Consider the following 14,491-nt stretch of genomic DNA (forward strand, 5'->3'; position numbering starts at 1 on the left):
ATTCGAGAATTGTCTTCCTTGACTATCACCTATCTTTACATGAAGTTTTTTCTGGATAGGGTAGTACTGAGGCTGGATCCTAATTTCCGTCCAAATGTTCAATCATCTTTTCCTTGATCTCAGGAAATAGTCCAACCAGTTTTTCAGTCTGCAGACAACAATCCATCCTCCTTAGATATACGCCAAGCTTTTTTTAGTGTAGTTGGATCGTATTAAGCCCTTTAGATCCTCTCAGTCCCTTTTTATTCTTCACGGTTCTACATAGAGAGACAAAAAAAGCATCTAGTATGACTAGCAGTAGATGGGTCAGGCAGGCGATTGCTCAGACCTATTCTTCTAGGCAGGTAGATTTACCAGAGGGAATTGTGGCCAGGTTCACCAGAGCAGTAGTTGCTTCTTGGGCTGAGGCTGGTGGGGTTTCTCTACAAAATATCTGCAGGGCAGCTACCTGGGCCAATTCCAATATCTTTCTGTCACATTACAGATTAGATCTGTTCTCATGAAATGCGGACAATATTGGTGAATTGGTATTGAAAACAGTGATGAATGAATTTTTGTAAATATATTTCTGAATCAGATGCATACGGTTGTCTCATTAGTGATTTTTTTACTCGGGTACATCATCACATGTTAGGACCATGATGAGGAGGACTTCCATGGGGGTAATGAACTACCAGTGATCTTCATTACCCTTAGGAAAGTTCTCCTCCTCATAGTAGGTTTCTACCCTCCCTCTCTTACAGGACCCAATTCTAAATGCTTGGAAACAACAGAAAGTGGAGCTTCTATTTACAACCAACAGCTTTAAAACTTCTCCAGTCCCTCTTGGTTTTGTGACTTCAGGGAAAGTATAAAAGCAAATATAAAATAAGGAACGTTGTATAGTTGGTAAGAGTTAAATGTGATGATCTTGTTCATCTGAGTCGTTTGAATATGAACCAGAAGTGAGTTTTGTTGCACTCAATACTTAAAAGTCACTATGCTTTAACAATAGATGAGGGGGCTGAGGAGGTTTGAAACCTCAATCTGGTGTCAATGTATGGTTAAAAGTATTGTGAGAAGAAGGGGTGATTGCAGCACCAGAGTTAAATGCCAGTGGCAGGATTTTCCAGATAGCCAATAATCTCAAGATTCTTATCAAAGTTGGTAGGATTGGTATTCTATTTTTTACTGCCCATTTGAATAGAATGAGGCAGGTTTGCTGTGATTTCAGGTTGTGTAGGTGTGTCTGAGTGTGTCAGGTATGTTTGAGTGTTAGTATTTTCTTCATTTTCCTGTATGTTTGTGTGTACATGCAAATGTTCGTATGTGTAGGTTTGTATATGTGTGTGTGCGTGTTTCAGCGATAGAGAGAGGGAGGCTCTCCCTTGTGTGTTTTTTTCTGTACTTGCTACAGTGATGCAAACAGCTGATGCCCATTGAAAGATAGGGGATAGTATTTTCTCCTCCTGGTGGGGTCTCTAACCATCTGCTCTGCAATAAATGTTCTTATAATCTCATCCTGTCGTTTTGGTAATTTCATCAGCAGCGGTTCCTCTATGGGAGCGGAAGAGTGCCGCCCCCCTTCCCACCCAGCTGCAGAAAGCTGGAAAAACAAAATAGAAATGAAAAGATTTTATTACCATTTTAGTTATCTAGCTTTCTGCTGAACTGAGAGGACAGGGAAGGGCCAGTGTGCCATTGCTGCTGATTGGCAGCAATGGCGAGTGGCTTTTCAGTGTGAATTGGGCATGTCGGTTTGGCCAGCTAAATTATTACGGCCAAACAGACATGCATAATTCAACCTCTCCATCCCTGCTGTCATAGAGAGCCAAGTTGGAGAGCAGATACAGGCCTTCAGTGCCCGCAGCAGCCAATCCAGACAATTCTCTCATGCAGCATGAGAGCAGTGTCTGGATTGGTTAAGGAGCTGAGTGACCTTGCTCTGGTGGAGTCAGGAGCCGGCTGGAGAACACTGAGGACAGGCCATGCTGCAGGCTGAAAAGGCAGGTGAACAAAGCAAACACAAGGAGATGATGGACAGAGCGCTGAAACTTTTCGGACACTCATCCCGATTAACAGATCTGGGTTGAATCCATCATTGTTCTGTAGCTCATTTTGCCACACCAGTTCAGACACAGCTATTTGCAAATCAGTCTTGATCCTGTGCCTCATGGGAACAGTCCAGCCCGCACTGCCAAGCCAAGTCATCCCTGGACCGTAAACAAGCATCCTGGGTCGGGTTTCTAGCTAACAGCCGTCATCAGCCAGGCTAGCTTGAATCCAGTGGCAAAGTGAGCAAGGGACCCAAGTCTGGGCATACCCTGCCTAGTACAGGACATGCTACAGGCTGAAAAGGCAGGTGAAACTTTTTTTCTTCATTTTAAAATGTAAATGTTTATTTTATATTATTACATTTTATCTATATTGACTCACCATTTTCGTGGGTCACTAACCGCCACTGAATTTCATGACCATTTCTGAAAAAGAGGCATAGGCATTTGGATTTAATTACATTTTCCGTGGTAAAAAAAAAAAGACTTTCACTAGATCCTGACAAATGTGTAAGCAATGTTCACTGATATTAACTATACGTTATAACAAACTAAAACTGTCAGGAGTGCAAGGTCACCTGCACGTGTTTCTGTGCACGAGAGTCTGTGATTGGGTAGACTGTGTGTTGTCGGTGTACATATGTACCTCCAGGTATGTTTATTTTTTTGTGCATAGACGTTTTCAACAGTCTTACTCTGTCTCCTTGTGCGCATGTGTCACTATAGGTTTTATGCTTTTGTGTGCACGTACAACGCAAAAGCCACTCCTATTGCCTTTGTCAATACTTGTTCTTTAATGTTTCCAATGTATTTACTGTCATTTGCATCAATTTCTATAAAAAGGCCGTGAGTTTGTAACAGGTATCCACCAAGTGTTTGCAGTCTTTCTATATGTTTTTATCCTGTTTCCTTGTAGGCATTCTCTTACAGTATTGATAAAATACTATACGCCGTGCACTACATCGTGAAACAGAACAAAAGTGTATTTTACTATTTCTGAGCAATATTGTTTACACTTTGCTTTCTCTAAGCTCAAATTCCACTGCCCCTTTATTCTGTCAGGTTTAAATGCCAATGCCCAAATCTAAGGATATGATCTAAGTTGTGAACCGAAGTACTTTTTAAAGGATTTATTTTTATTTTTATTGAATTCGTCATTTGAGTCTGCTGCTCATATTGTCTCACTGTGGTCTACTTCAAATCTCCGTCAGTGGGCAGGCAAAGGCGACGTTACAGTAGAGGCGTTTGCATGACTGTTGTCAATGTTTAGTTAAGGAGTGTTCCGTGGAATTGCCGTGCTTTCAGCCCTCTCACGAACTGCATGAAGTTTGTTTCGATGTAAAAGAACAGTGTGAGGGAGTTCCCTTGACCTCCTTCGCCTGAGGGATTAAACTATTGATCACTGAATGCACTTGACAATTCATTTTTTTTCTTTCCAGTTTCTTTGCAAGATTTTTTTTGCCGCAGTTTTTATATAGCGCAAACTCGACCTGAACACTAGTTGCATTACACAAGGACACATTCATTTTTGGTAGGCATAGGGAGATTAAGGGATTTCGCCCAGAATCTGGGCTCTGAGTGTATCATCCACTGTCCATGTGAAGTGGTCACCACCGAAAGTCAATCCATAGTTCACAGCTAAGATATGGGATCTAACGAGTTCTCTTCACTAATACTCAAGGATTCGCCACCCCTCCTAAAGACGACCTTGCAGACAATGTCCTTGTAGGTTTCTCTGAACTTCTGTATTTTGAAAGCATACACCACAGGGTTCATGGCCGAGTGGGAGTGAGACAGGAGGATGCTGCAATAAAGTGCATAAATGAAAGCTTTACCCTGACAAATGTGTGGCCAAAAGAATAACAAACAATTGATGAGCGAAATGGGCATCCAACAGAGAACAAAGAGGAACAGGACCAATGCTAGAGATTTTGCAATTTTATATTCCCTGCCATAAAAAGTGCCGCTTCTCCTTGATGTCATGCTTCGGTTTAAGTTCTTCCGGATCAGGTAGAATATTTCAAGGTACAAGCCTGAAATCAGAAGCAAAGGCAGGAGGACCCAGCCAAGGAAATTGAAGTAGAACATATAATCCATGCTCATCACAGTGGTGAAGCGGCATTGAATGAAGGAGGAGTCATTTGTTTGTATGGTTGCACTGTTGTTCCAGCCAAACATCGGTACCAGTCCCACGACGAAAGATACTAGCCAACAGGCCAAGAGGCAGAGCCAAATATTTCTCTTAGTTGTCAGAGTCCTGTACCTGTTGGGAAAAAAGAGTCTTCATAAATACAAGAATGTTATTCAGTACAAGTCAGCGTGAGTAAAACACCAGAATTATGTAGACTTCGTAAAAGTACAATGAGGTAGTAGAAGAAAGACACTATTGGGATGGTGGTCCCCTCAGGCCCCTTTGTCTCAGTGACACTGTACCTGTTGACCTGATGATGGCTACGCTCACGTAGAGTGACATGATATCTGTTAGAACTGGGGGTCTCTAGTTGGCAGAGGTAGGTACCACTGTCCAAATAGGAACCCTTGCTTCTAGTCAAGGAAAGGAGGATACATCTTTAGATAACCCCTGCTCACCCCCTTGGTAGCTTGGCACGAGCAGTCAGGCTTATCAAAGGCAATGTGTAAAGTATTTGTACCAACACTTACAGTAACACAGTGAAAACACCACAAATGGACTCCACAACAGTTTAGAAAAATAAAGGTATTTAATCTAAACTAGACAAGACCAAAATGACAAAAATTCAACATACACAGTTCAAGAATATGGTTTCAAAAGAGTTCTTAAGGTTGCGTTAAAATACTCCACAGTTGTGTCACGTTTTAGCCAACAGTACCTTGAAATGCGACAAAGTTCCAAGTGAAAAGCTGTAGCGATGAAAAGCAAGCGATGCGTCACTCCTGAGACCCTGGGGAGGCGATGCGACAACCCCGCTCGATGTAGCGGGCGTGTTTCGGTGACTCCGGTCTGTACGGGGAGGGATGCGATATCTTGCGTGGATTCCGGTGCACAGGTTTACGAGGAAGCGGTTCACAAAAGGGACGATGCGACAATCTTTGGGGCAGCGACGATCCCCGGTGTAGCGACGATGCGTGGTTCAGCGACGATCTTCTACTGTCGCGGCCCCTCGATGCGTTGGCTCTACGACGACTCTCGCAGCAACTTGATGCAGTCCGCAATCAAGCGGTGTGACGATCTCACCCAGTGACGGCCGGCTCTGCGATGATTCTCGCAGCGATGCTAATCTTCCTGCACCGGTCTGGTGCGTCCCGCAAACGAAGGATGCGATGGCTCTGGCAATGGCAACAGGCGCTGCAACGATCTGGGCCTTCGTAGTGGCGTGAATTTCCTCGCACTGAGGAGGATGAACTCCGCAAGCGAGTGAGGGGGTTTCCCGCTTCACAACACAGGTACACCTCCCAGAGGCACCACAACTGGCCCAAGCACTCTAGCAAGGACAGAACTCTCTCAGCAGAGTTCAGGGAAGCTGGGGGTGAAGTCCTTTTGTTCCTGGGACTTCTTAACAGGGAGCCAGATGTTCTCAGGCCCTTGGAGATTCCTTCAAGAAAGCGGACACAGCACAAAGCAAAGTCCTTCCCCTCTCCTTGGCAGCAAAGCAACAGCAGGTCAGTCCAGCAGAGCAACAGCAGGTCAGTCTTCCTTCTTCAGTTTCATCTTTCTCCTTGGCAGAGGTTCCTTCTTGAATCCAGGATGATCTAATTTTCTGTAGTCTGGGGTACCCCTAAAAGTCTTTGTTCCCTTTGTGCAGGAGGGCTCTGAGCCCGGTCTGAACCAGTTCTGGGTGTTCCCTGAGCACTTTGTTTTCCTGGCCTCTCCTTTCCTTTCAGAGAGAGGGGCAGGGTTGTGAGCCGCCCAGCAGGAGGTGGAGCCAGCATTGTGGAAGGCAGGCATAGCCCTATTCAGGCCCAGGTGCTATCCCCTCCCACCACTCAAGATGCAGATGCAGTCATTCAGCCTAGGGCTGATTCAGCCAACCTCCTGGGGGCTCCCCAGCCCCTGTCACTCTCAAACCAGACAGTCAATTCACAAACAGGCCATGGCACACAGAAAGGTCAGACAAGAGAACAGCAACTTTCTAAAAAGGCTGTTATCAAACACAGTATTTAAAAAACACCTTTCCTAAAAGATGTGTTATTAAATTCTGAGTTCAGGGATACCAGACTTTTATGTCCTGCCTTGCTCCTATGGGAAGATATGCTGGTAGCCACTGTAGCCAACATTCCCCATAATAGCTTATGGGCAAGGTAGCCTTACAATAGTGAAAAATGAAAATGGGCTGTCATTCACCTCCAGAGCATGTCACCTGCACTAGTACATGCTCTACCTTTCACATACACTGCACCCTGCCCAAGGGGGTACCTTGGGCCTTCCATAGGGTTGAGTAATGTGCACAGAAAGGGAAGGGTTCGGCCTGGTCGGTGGGGACACTGACCAGGAGGACATGGCAGTTCACAGACTGCACACAGGCACTGTGGTGGCAGGCCTGAGACACCATTTTAGGGCTACTCCTGTGGGTGGCACAATCAGTGCTGCAGGCCCACTAGTAGCATTTGTATCACCAACCCTGGCACACCTAGTGCACTTTACTAGGGACTTCTTGGTGCTACAAATATGCCAATCATGGATAACCAATTTACAATAACAATTTACACAGAGAGCACTTGCACTTTGACACTGATCAGCAGTGCCAAAGTGCCCAAAGCATCTATGCCAGCAAAAACGAAATCCAGCACAACGTCAAAAATAAAGAAGGCAGAGGCAAAAAGACTGGGGAAACCACGCCAAGGATGCCAGGTCCAACACGTGTCCCCTCCAGCTGAAAGTGGGGAGAAGTACCCACCCTCTTTGGAGTTCTCTTCACTAAGGAAGAAAAACATGGACAGACCATCAGCATTGGCGTGTTCTGAGCCAGGGCGGTGTTCCACCATAAAGTCCATTCCCTGTAGGGAGATGGATCACCTCAACAGTTTTGGGATCTCACCCGTCATCTACATTACCCATCTGAGGGGCATGTGGTCTGTCTGAACATGGAAGTGAGACCCAAACAGTTAGGGCCTCAGCTTCGTCAGAGCCCAGACAAAAGCTAAAGCTTCCCTTTCAATTGCACTCCACCTCTGCTCCCTGGGGAGTAGCCTCCTACTAATGAAAGCTACAGGTTGGTCCCAGCCCTCGTTGTTGATTTGTGAGAGTACTGCTCCCACACCATGCTCTGAACCATCTGTCTGTACTATGAACTCACTGGAGAAGTCAGGTGCCTTGAGCACAGGTGCTGTGCACATGGCTGTCTTCAGGGCATCAAAAGCAGTTTGACAGGCATTGGTCCAATTCACTTTCCTGGGCTATTCCTTTGAAGTCAGCTCCGTCAAGGGGGCTACGATGGTGCCATATCCCTTGACAAACCGTTGGTAATACCCAGTGAGACCTAATAAGGCTCTCACCTCTGTCTGGGTCTTGGGAGACTCCCAAGCCAGAATGGTATCAATCTTCGCCTGTAGGGGCACCACCTGGCCGCTCCCCACCTGGTGTTCCAAATACACCACAGATCCCTTCCCTATCTGGCACTTGCTGGCCTTGATAGTGAGGCCTGCCCTTTGCAGAGCCTTCAACACTTCACAGAGGTGTTGCAAGTGTTCTTCCCAAGTGGAGCTGAACTCAGCAATGTCATCCAGGTATGCGGTGCTAAATTCCTCCAGCCCGGTCAGTACCTGGTTAACGAGTCTCTGGAATGTGGCAGGGGCATTCTTCAACCCAAAGGGCATGACTCGGAACTGGAAGTGCCCCTCTGGCGTTGAGAATGCAGATCTCTCTTTCGCCCCCTCAGTTAAGAAAATCTGCCAGTACCCAGACGTTAAAGCAAACATACTGAGGTACTGGGCAGCTCCCAACTGATCCACGAACTCTTTAGCTCTAGGATGGGGTGTGCGTCAGTCTTGGTGACCGTATTGAGCCCACGGTAGTCCTCACAAAACCGGAGTTCTGGAGTGGCACCGGGCGCAGCAGCTTTTGGCATTAGGACCACTGGGCTAGCCCAGGGGCTGCTGGAGGGCTTAATTACCTCTAGCACCAACATCTTGGAAACCTCTTCCTTGATGCTGACCCTGACCTTGTCAGCTACCCTGTAAAATTTCTGTTTCACAGGCAGACTATCTCCAGTGTCCACATCATGGACACACCAATTGGTGACACCTGGGGTCAGGGAGAACAAGGAGGCAAACTGACCCAACACCTGGCGACAGTCCCTCTGCTGTTCTTGGGTCAGGGTGGGCAAGAGGACCACACCATCCACTGACCCATCTTGCTCCTTGGCTGCCAGGAGGTCAGGGAGAGAATCACTATCTTCTTCCGTTCCAGCATCTGTAGCCATGAGCATTGTCAATTCAGACCTCTCAAAGTGGGGTTTGAGGCGGTTCACATGCAAGACTCTTAGGAGCTGCCTGGGAGTCTTCAAGTTAACCAGGTAGGTTGCTTCGCTCTTGCGCTCCACCACCTCATATGGCCCAGTCCACTTTTCTTGGAGCGCACAAGGCTACACTGGCACCATCACCCACACTTTCTGCCCAGGTTGAAATTCGACCAGAGTGGTATTCTGGTCGTACCATCTTTTCATTTCTTCCTGGCTAGCTTCTAGGTCCTCCTGAGTGAGTTTCCTGAAGAGTTGTGTCTAGTTGCGGAAGGCCAGCACATAGCTGAACACGTCCTGGGGGGTTTTCCCACGGGATTTCTCCCACCCCTCCTTCAGCAGTGTGAGAGGTCCTCTAACAGGGTGGCCATACAGCAGTTCATAGGGACTGAACCCTAAGGACTTCTGAGGCACCTCCCTGTAGGCAAACAACAGGCATGGTCGAAAGACGTCCCACTTCCATCTCATGGGCCCTGCTAGGCCCATAATTATACCTTTCAGGGTGAAGTTGAACCTTTCAACCAACCCATTTCCTTGCGGGTGGTAAGCAGTGGTGAACTTATAAGTTACCTGTTAGAAAGGCGATCCCAGGGAAGGCAGAAGATGTCTGACTGACCACCCCTGAGTCCACCCCTCCGTCTAGAAGGAGCCGAGCGGTATCAAGAGGCCTCCTGGGTGAGGGCACTCTCCTAGGATCGTACAGCAGAGTAACCGCACCACTACAAATGGACACCACACAAGAGGATAAGTTCTTAGGCTTTATCAGGAATAAAGGTTGCTTGTCTTCATCGATATATACAGGTAGATCGAGGGATCTGAAAAGTCTCGTAAATAAGGGACAGGGTAGCGGGACAGTCTCAGTACGAGGGAAGGAAGGGATACCCTGCGCACAGCTCTCAATCCTCGAGCCGGGGGGTCCCGAGGGGTCGAGCCGCGGCAGCGCCAGCAGGCCTCGAGGTGGTTTCGGTGAAGATGGGCCGCGGCAGCGCCAGCAGGCTCCAAAGATGGTTTCGGCAAAGATGGGCTGCGGCAGCGCCAGCAGGCTCCAAAGATGGTTTCGGCGAAGATGGGCCGCGGCAGCGCCAGCAGGCTCCAAAGATGGTTCAGCGAAGATGGACCGCGGCAGCTCCAGCAGGCTCCAAAGATGGTTCAGCGAAGGTGGACCGCGGCAGCGCCAGCAGGCTCCAAAGATGGTTCAGCGAAGGTGGGCCGCGGCAGCGCCAGAAGGCTCCAAGGATGGTTCAGGCTTCAGGGTAACTGAGTTCTTCTCGGGTCAGCCGCGACAGCGTCAGCAGGGCTCTTGACTCCAGGATAAAACTGCCGTCCTACTCCGGGGCTGGCCCAGATATAGGACTGGAGTCCTTTGATGTCCGGACCCTCTCGCCTGGGGGTCAGAGGGGCCGGGATGGTGGTGTCCAGATACCCAGCAGGGGGGTGGAGCCAGCGCCCAGGGAGGCCGGAGGCCGATCGATACCAGGCGTCCTGGGACGACTGGAGGGCCATCGAAACTTCCCTCCTCTAGGATCTTTGGAGTGGCCACTCTACCACCGGGGGGGATCTTGGTGCCTTGATGTCGGGGCTTCGCTGGGGCCTTGGCCGGGGCCGAGGCCACGTGCTCGGGACGTGGTGGTCCAAGATGGAGTCGGACGAGGCCTTGTGCTCGTAACGTGATGGGCCCAGGATGGCGTCGGGCCGGTAGGGTTGGGGATATGCTAGGTCCGCCATGTTCCAAGGGAGGAGAGCGATGGTGTGTCAGGGGGGTTGCTCTCGTTGGTAGTTCGTGTAAGGTCAGGCCAAGGGGCGCCCGGGGTCTGATGGAGGGCCGTTGTCGTCCTGAGCCCGCCATGCGGGGAGGGTTAGGACCTCGCCGTGGGGCCCGGTCCAACACGCGTCCCCCCCAGCTGAAGGCAGGGGAGAGTCACCCATCTTCTTGGGGGGTCTCCTCGCCGAGGCATAAAAACCGCGACAGGCCATCAGCATTGGCGTGGTCGTTGCCAGGGCGATGCTCCACAGTGAAGTCCATCCCTTGGAGGGAGATGGACCATCGTAGTAGCTTCGGGTTCTCACCCCACATCTGAATCAACCACCGCAGAGGCCGGTGGTCGGTCTGCACCCGGAAGTGGGTGCCGAAGAGGTAGGGCCTGAGCTTCTTTAAGGCCCACACGACGGCGAAGGCTTCCCTCTCAATGGTGCTCCATCGTTGTTCCCTAGCCAGCAGGCGCCGACTGATGAAGGCCACGGGAAGTTCGATTCCGTCAGGGTTCACTTTTGAGAGGACCGCCCCAATGCCGTGCTCCGAGGCGTCTGTTTGGACCACAAACTCTCGGCTGTAGTCAGGGGCCTGGAGCACAGGGGCGGTGCACATGGCAGTTTTTAGTGTTTCGAAGGCCGCTTGGCACTCGGGGGTCCAGTGTACCTTGTGGGGGAGTCTCTTGGAGGTTAGTTCTGTGAGGGGCCCCACAATGCTCCCATAGTTCTTTATGAACCGCCGATAATATCCGGTGAGCCCCAGGAAGGCTCGGACTGCGGTCTGGGGGACCGGGGGCTCCCAGGCCCGGATGGCGTCAATCTTCGGTGGAGGGGAGCCACCTGGTTGCTCCCTACTTGGTGCCCCAGATAGGTCACATACCCTTGGCCTATCTGGCACTTGCTGGCTTTTATTGTCAGTCCGGCCCGTCGGAGGGCCGTCAGGACCCCCCAGAGGTGGGTCAGGTGTTCGTCCCAGTCGAGGCTGTATACTGCAATATCATTCAGATACGCGGCACTGAACTCTTCTAGCCCCGCCAGCACTCTATTCACGAGTCTCTGGAAGGTGGCCTGGGCGGTTTTCATGCCAAAGGGCATCACGGTGAAATGGTAGTGGCCATCAGGGGTCGAGAAGGCAGATCGCTCTTGGGCACCAGGGGTGAGGCCGATCTGCCAATACCCGGCCGTGAGGTCGAAGGTGCTGAGGTACCTGGCGGCCCCCAGGCGATCGATCAGTTCATCCGCCCGGGGGATGGGATGGGCGTTGGTCCTGGTGACGGCATTCAGCCCCCGGTAGTCGACACAGAACCTGAGCTCCGGGGGGGCACTGGGGGCGGCGGCTTTAGGGACCAGGACCACGGGACTGGCCCAGGGACTGTTTGAGGGTTCGACTACCCCCAGAGCCAGCATCTTGGCCACTTCGGACTGAATGCAGGCCCGAACTCGGTCGGGAACTCGAAAAGCCCGGTGTCGTACAGGCGGGCTGTCCCCAGTGTCTACATCGTGCACACACCACCGGGTGACTCCGGGAGTGAGGGAGAAGAGGTCTGCAAATTGTCCCAGCAGCTTCTGGCAGTCCTGGTGCTGTTCTGGGGTCAGGGTAGAGGAGAGCGTGACCCCTTTGACGGAGCCGTCTTTCTCGGTGGTGCTCAGGAGATCTGGTAGAGGCTCGGAGTCGTCTTCAGCTCCGTCATCGGTAGCTAGCAGTAGGCTCAGTTCGGTGCGGGCAAAGTGAGGCTTGAGCCTGTTGGCGTGCAGAACCCGGAGGGGGTTCCGGGGGGATTCCATGTCCACCAAGTAAGTGACGGGGCTCTTGCGCTCCACCACTTTGAAGGGCCCCGTCCATTTGTCCTGGAGGGCGCAAGGTTCGACCGGGGACATGATCCAGACCTGCTGGCCCGGCTCGAACTCAATGGACGAGGCATTCTGGTCATACCAGCGTTTCATTTCTTCCTGACTGGACTCAAGGTTGGCCTCGGCAAGTTCCCGGAACTTCCGAGTCTGGTTGCGGAGGGTCAGGAGGTACCGGTAGACGTCCGGGGGTGCATCTTGGGCAGCCGTCTCCCAGCCTTCTTTGACCAAGCTGAGGGGGCCTCGGACAGGATGCCCATACAACAGTTCGAAAGGGCTGAACCCCAGGGACTTCTGGGGCACCTCTCGATAGGCGAACAGGAGGCAGGGCAGTAGGACATCCCATTTGCGTCGTAGCGGCTCTTCGAGGCCCTTGATCATCCCCTTCAAGGTTCGGTTAAACCGTTCTACCAGTCCATTTCCTTGGGGGTGATACGGGGTGGTGAACTTATATGTGACCCCGCACTGTTGCCACAGGGACCGCATATATTTAGATATAAAGTTGGTGCCCCGATCGCTCACGACCTCTCGGGGGAAGCCGACTCTGGAGAAAATCCCCATTAGCGCTCGACCCACCACGGGGGCCGTGATGGTGCGGAGGGGGATGGCTTCTGGATAGCGGGTGGCATGGTCCACCAGGACGAGGATGAAGCGGTGCCCCTGAGAGGTGCGGGGGTCCAGGGGCCCCACGATGTCGATCCCCACTCACTCGAAGGGAGTGGTGACCACGGGAAAAGGCTGGAGCGGGGCTTTGATTCTCCCCCGCTCTTCCCGCTGGCTTGGCAGGTCGGACATGTTCGGCAGTGGTTATTCACGTCGTTGCGCATTTTCGGCCAGTAAAAATGGGTCACCAGGCGGCTGTAGGTCTTGTCCTGCCTAAGTGTGAGCGGTAAATCCGTTACGCCCACGGATTTTTCGGATTTTTGGGGAATCCGCAATACGCGTATTTTACGGATTTCCCACGAAATCCGGAAAAAAATCCGCGCGGACGTATCGGGTTCAAAAGTTGAACCCCCACAATTTACAATGGCGCCAGCAAGCTGCCAGCGCCGTTGTAAAATAGTTACAAAGTTAGCTTGCACAGGAACCACTAGATAAAACGAAGCAGGTGCTGCTTTATTTTATCTAAGTGCTTCCTGTGCAAGCTAACTTTGTAACTATTTTACAACGGCGCTGGCAGCTTGCTGGCGCCATTGTAAATTACAGCAGCAGCTCACCCAAGGGACCCCTGCGCCCTTCGGGGCGATTGCATAGTAACACACACATGGTCGCTGTAGACAACTCTCTGGCACTTTAGGAAGCTGTAGTATAGTAAAAGCACTATACATTTACCCAACGAGGTAGCACTTACTGATGATTATCCAGTAGAAAGTACTCCAGTTGAGTAGAGGTATGGCACAAAACGGTGGCGTCTTCTTGAATAAATATGAAGGGCAGGGTTCATTCTGGCACGATGGTCCTGGCACAAAAATTAAACCTCAACAGGAAGCACTTACAGATATCAATAAAGCATGTGCCCTAGTTGAAGCTTAAATTCAGTGACTCATTCATCAGCCCAAAAACAATCGTAAGCGTTGTCAAGGCTGGGCAGATGTGCCTTCTTCCTAAATTTACTGTCGAAAATCAGCTGTGATGCTGGATAGACTTTGCATCCTTGACTTTCACGAGCGCAATACCCAGGCACATTGTGTTCGCACGGGTTTCTGCACGTTCGCGAGCGTTTTGTACAACAAAACCCTCGCCAACTTGCAGAAACCCGTGCGAACACACAAAAAAAAAATACGCTAGGATCCGCGGATTTTGCGTATTTTCGAAATACGCAAATCCGCAAATCCGCAAATCCGCGTATTGCCAATACGCAAAATCCGCTCATGCTTAGTCCTGCCCTAGGTGCCCGGTGAGGGGCACGTCATGTGCCAGGTTCAGAAGAAAGTCTCGGAATCGGAGGGGGACCACCAGCACCCGGCCGGCCCCCAGTTCGGCAATCTTCTGTTCGCTGTAGAGGAGGTCGTGGTCCCAATAGACCCAGTGGGACCCCGAGGGGGTCTCCGGCGGCTTGAGTGGCGGCTTGTTGACGGATTCCCTCAAGGGAGGGACAAGTTTTCTGTTCCTGTCGGAACTGTTCGCGGGTGGGGCCACCTTCTTGGCGCCATTGAGCTAGTTCTGGAAGGTGGCCGAGCTTGGTGAGATCTTCAGCGTCGAATTCCTGGGGCCCGTTTTCAGTGTTGGCGTCCTCGGAGACGGCGGGCGGCGGAGGTGCCGGCCACTCCGGTTCATCAGGTGGGGTGTCTTCGTTCGGGGCGGAGGCCCGGGCGGTCATGGTTCGAGTGGTCGCACAGACCCACTCGGGCAGGCCGAGCATCCCCAGATGCTCTCTCCTCTCGACATGGGCCCAGGGGGAACTTTCCAGGTCGTTCCCGAGGAGGC

General features: G+C 51.2%; 1 protein-coding gene across 2 annotated transcripts in view; it reads right to left on the reverse strand.

Moving 5' to 3' along the window:
- Positions 1-3,251: 3,251 nt before the first annotated feature.
- The window catches only part of LOC144753645 (adenosine receptor A3-like), a 69,362-nt gene continuing 58,122 nt past the window's right edge, over positions 3,252-14,491 (reverse strand). Inside the window, exon 2 of one of the 2 annotated variants that reach the window (XM_078641265.1) lies at positions 3,252-4,296. In XM_078641265.1, the coding sequence (XP_078497391.1) occupies positions 3,672-4,296 (625 nt within the window). In that variant the 3' untranslated portion in view covers positions 3,252-3,671. The remainder of the gene's footprint in view (positions 4,297-14,491) is intronic. The other variant, XM_078641266.1, reaches the window with a different exon arrangement.

Source organism: Lissotriton helveticus, chromosome 5_1 (genome assembly GCF_964261635.1).
Source record: "Lissotriton helveticus chromosome 5_1, aLisHel1.1, whole genome shotgun sequence".
Classification (NCBI taxonomy): domain Eukaryota; kingdom Metazoa; phylum Chordata; class Amphibia; order Caudata; family Salamandridae; genus Lissotriton; species Lissotriton helveticus.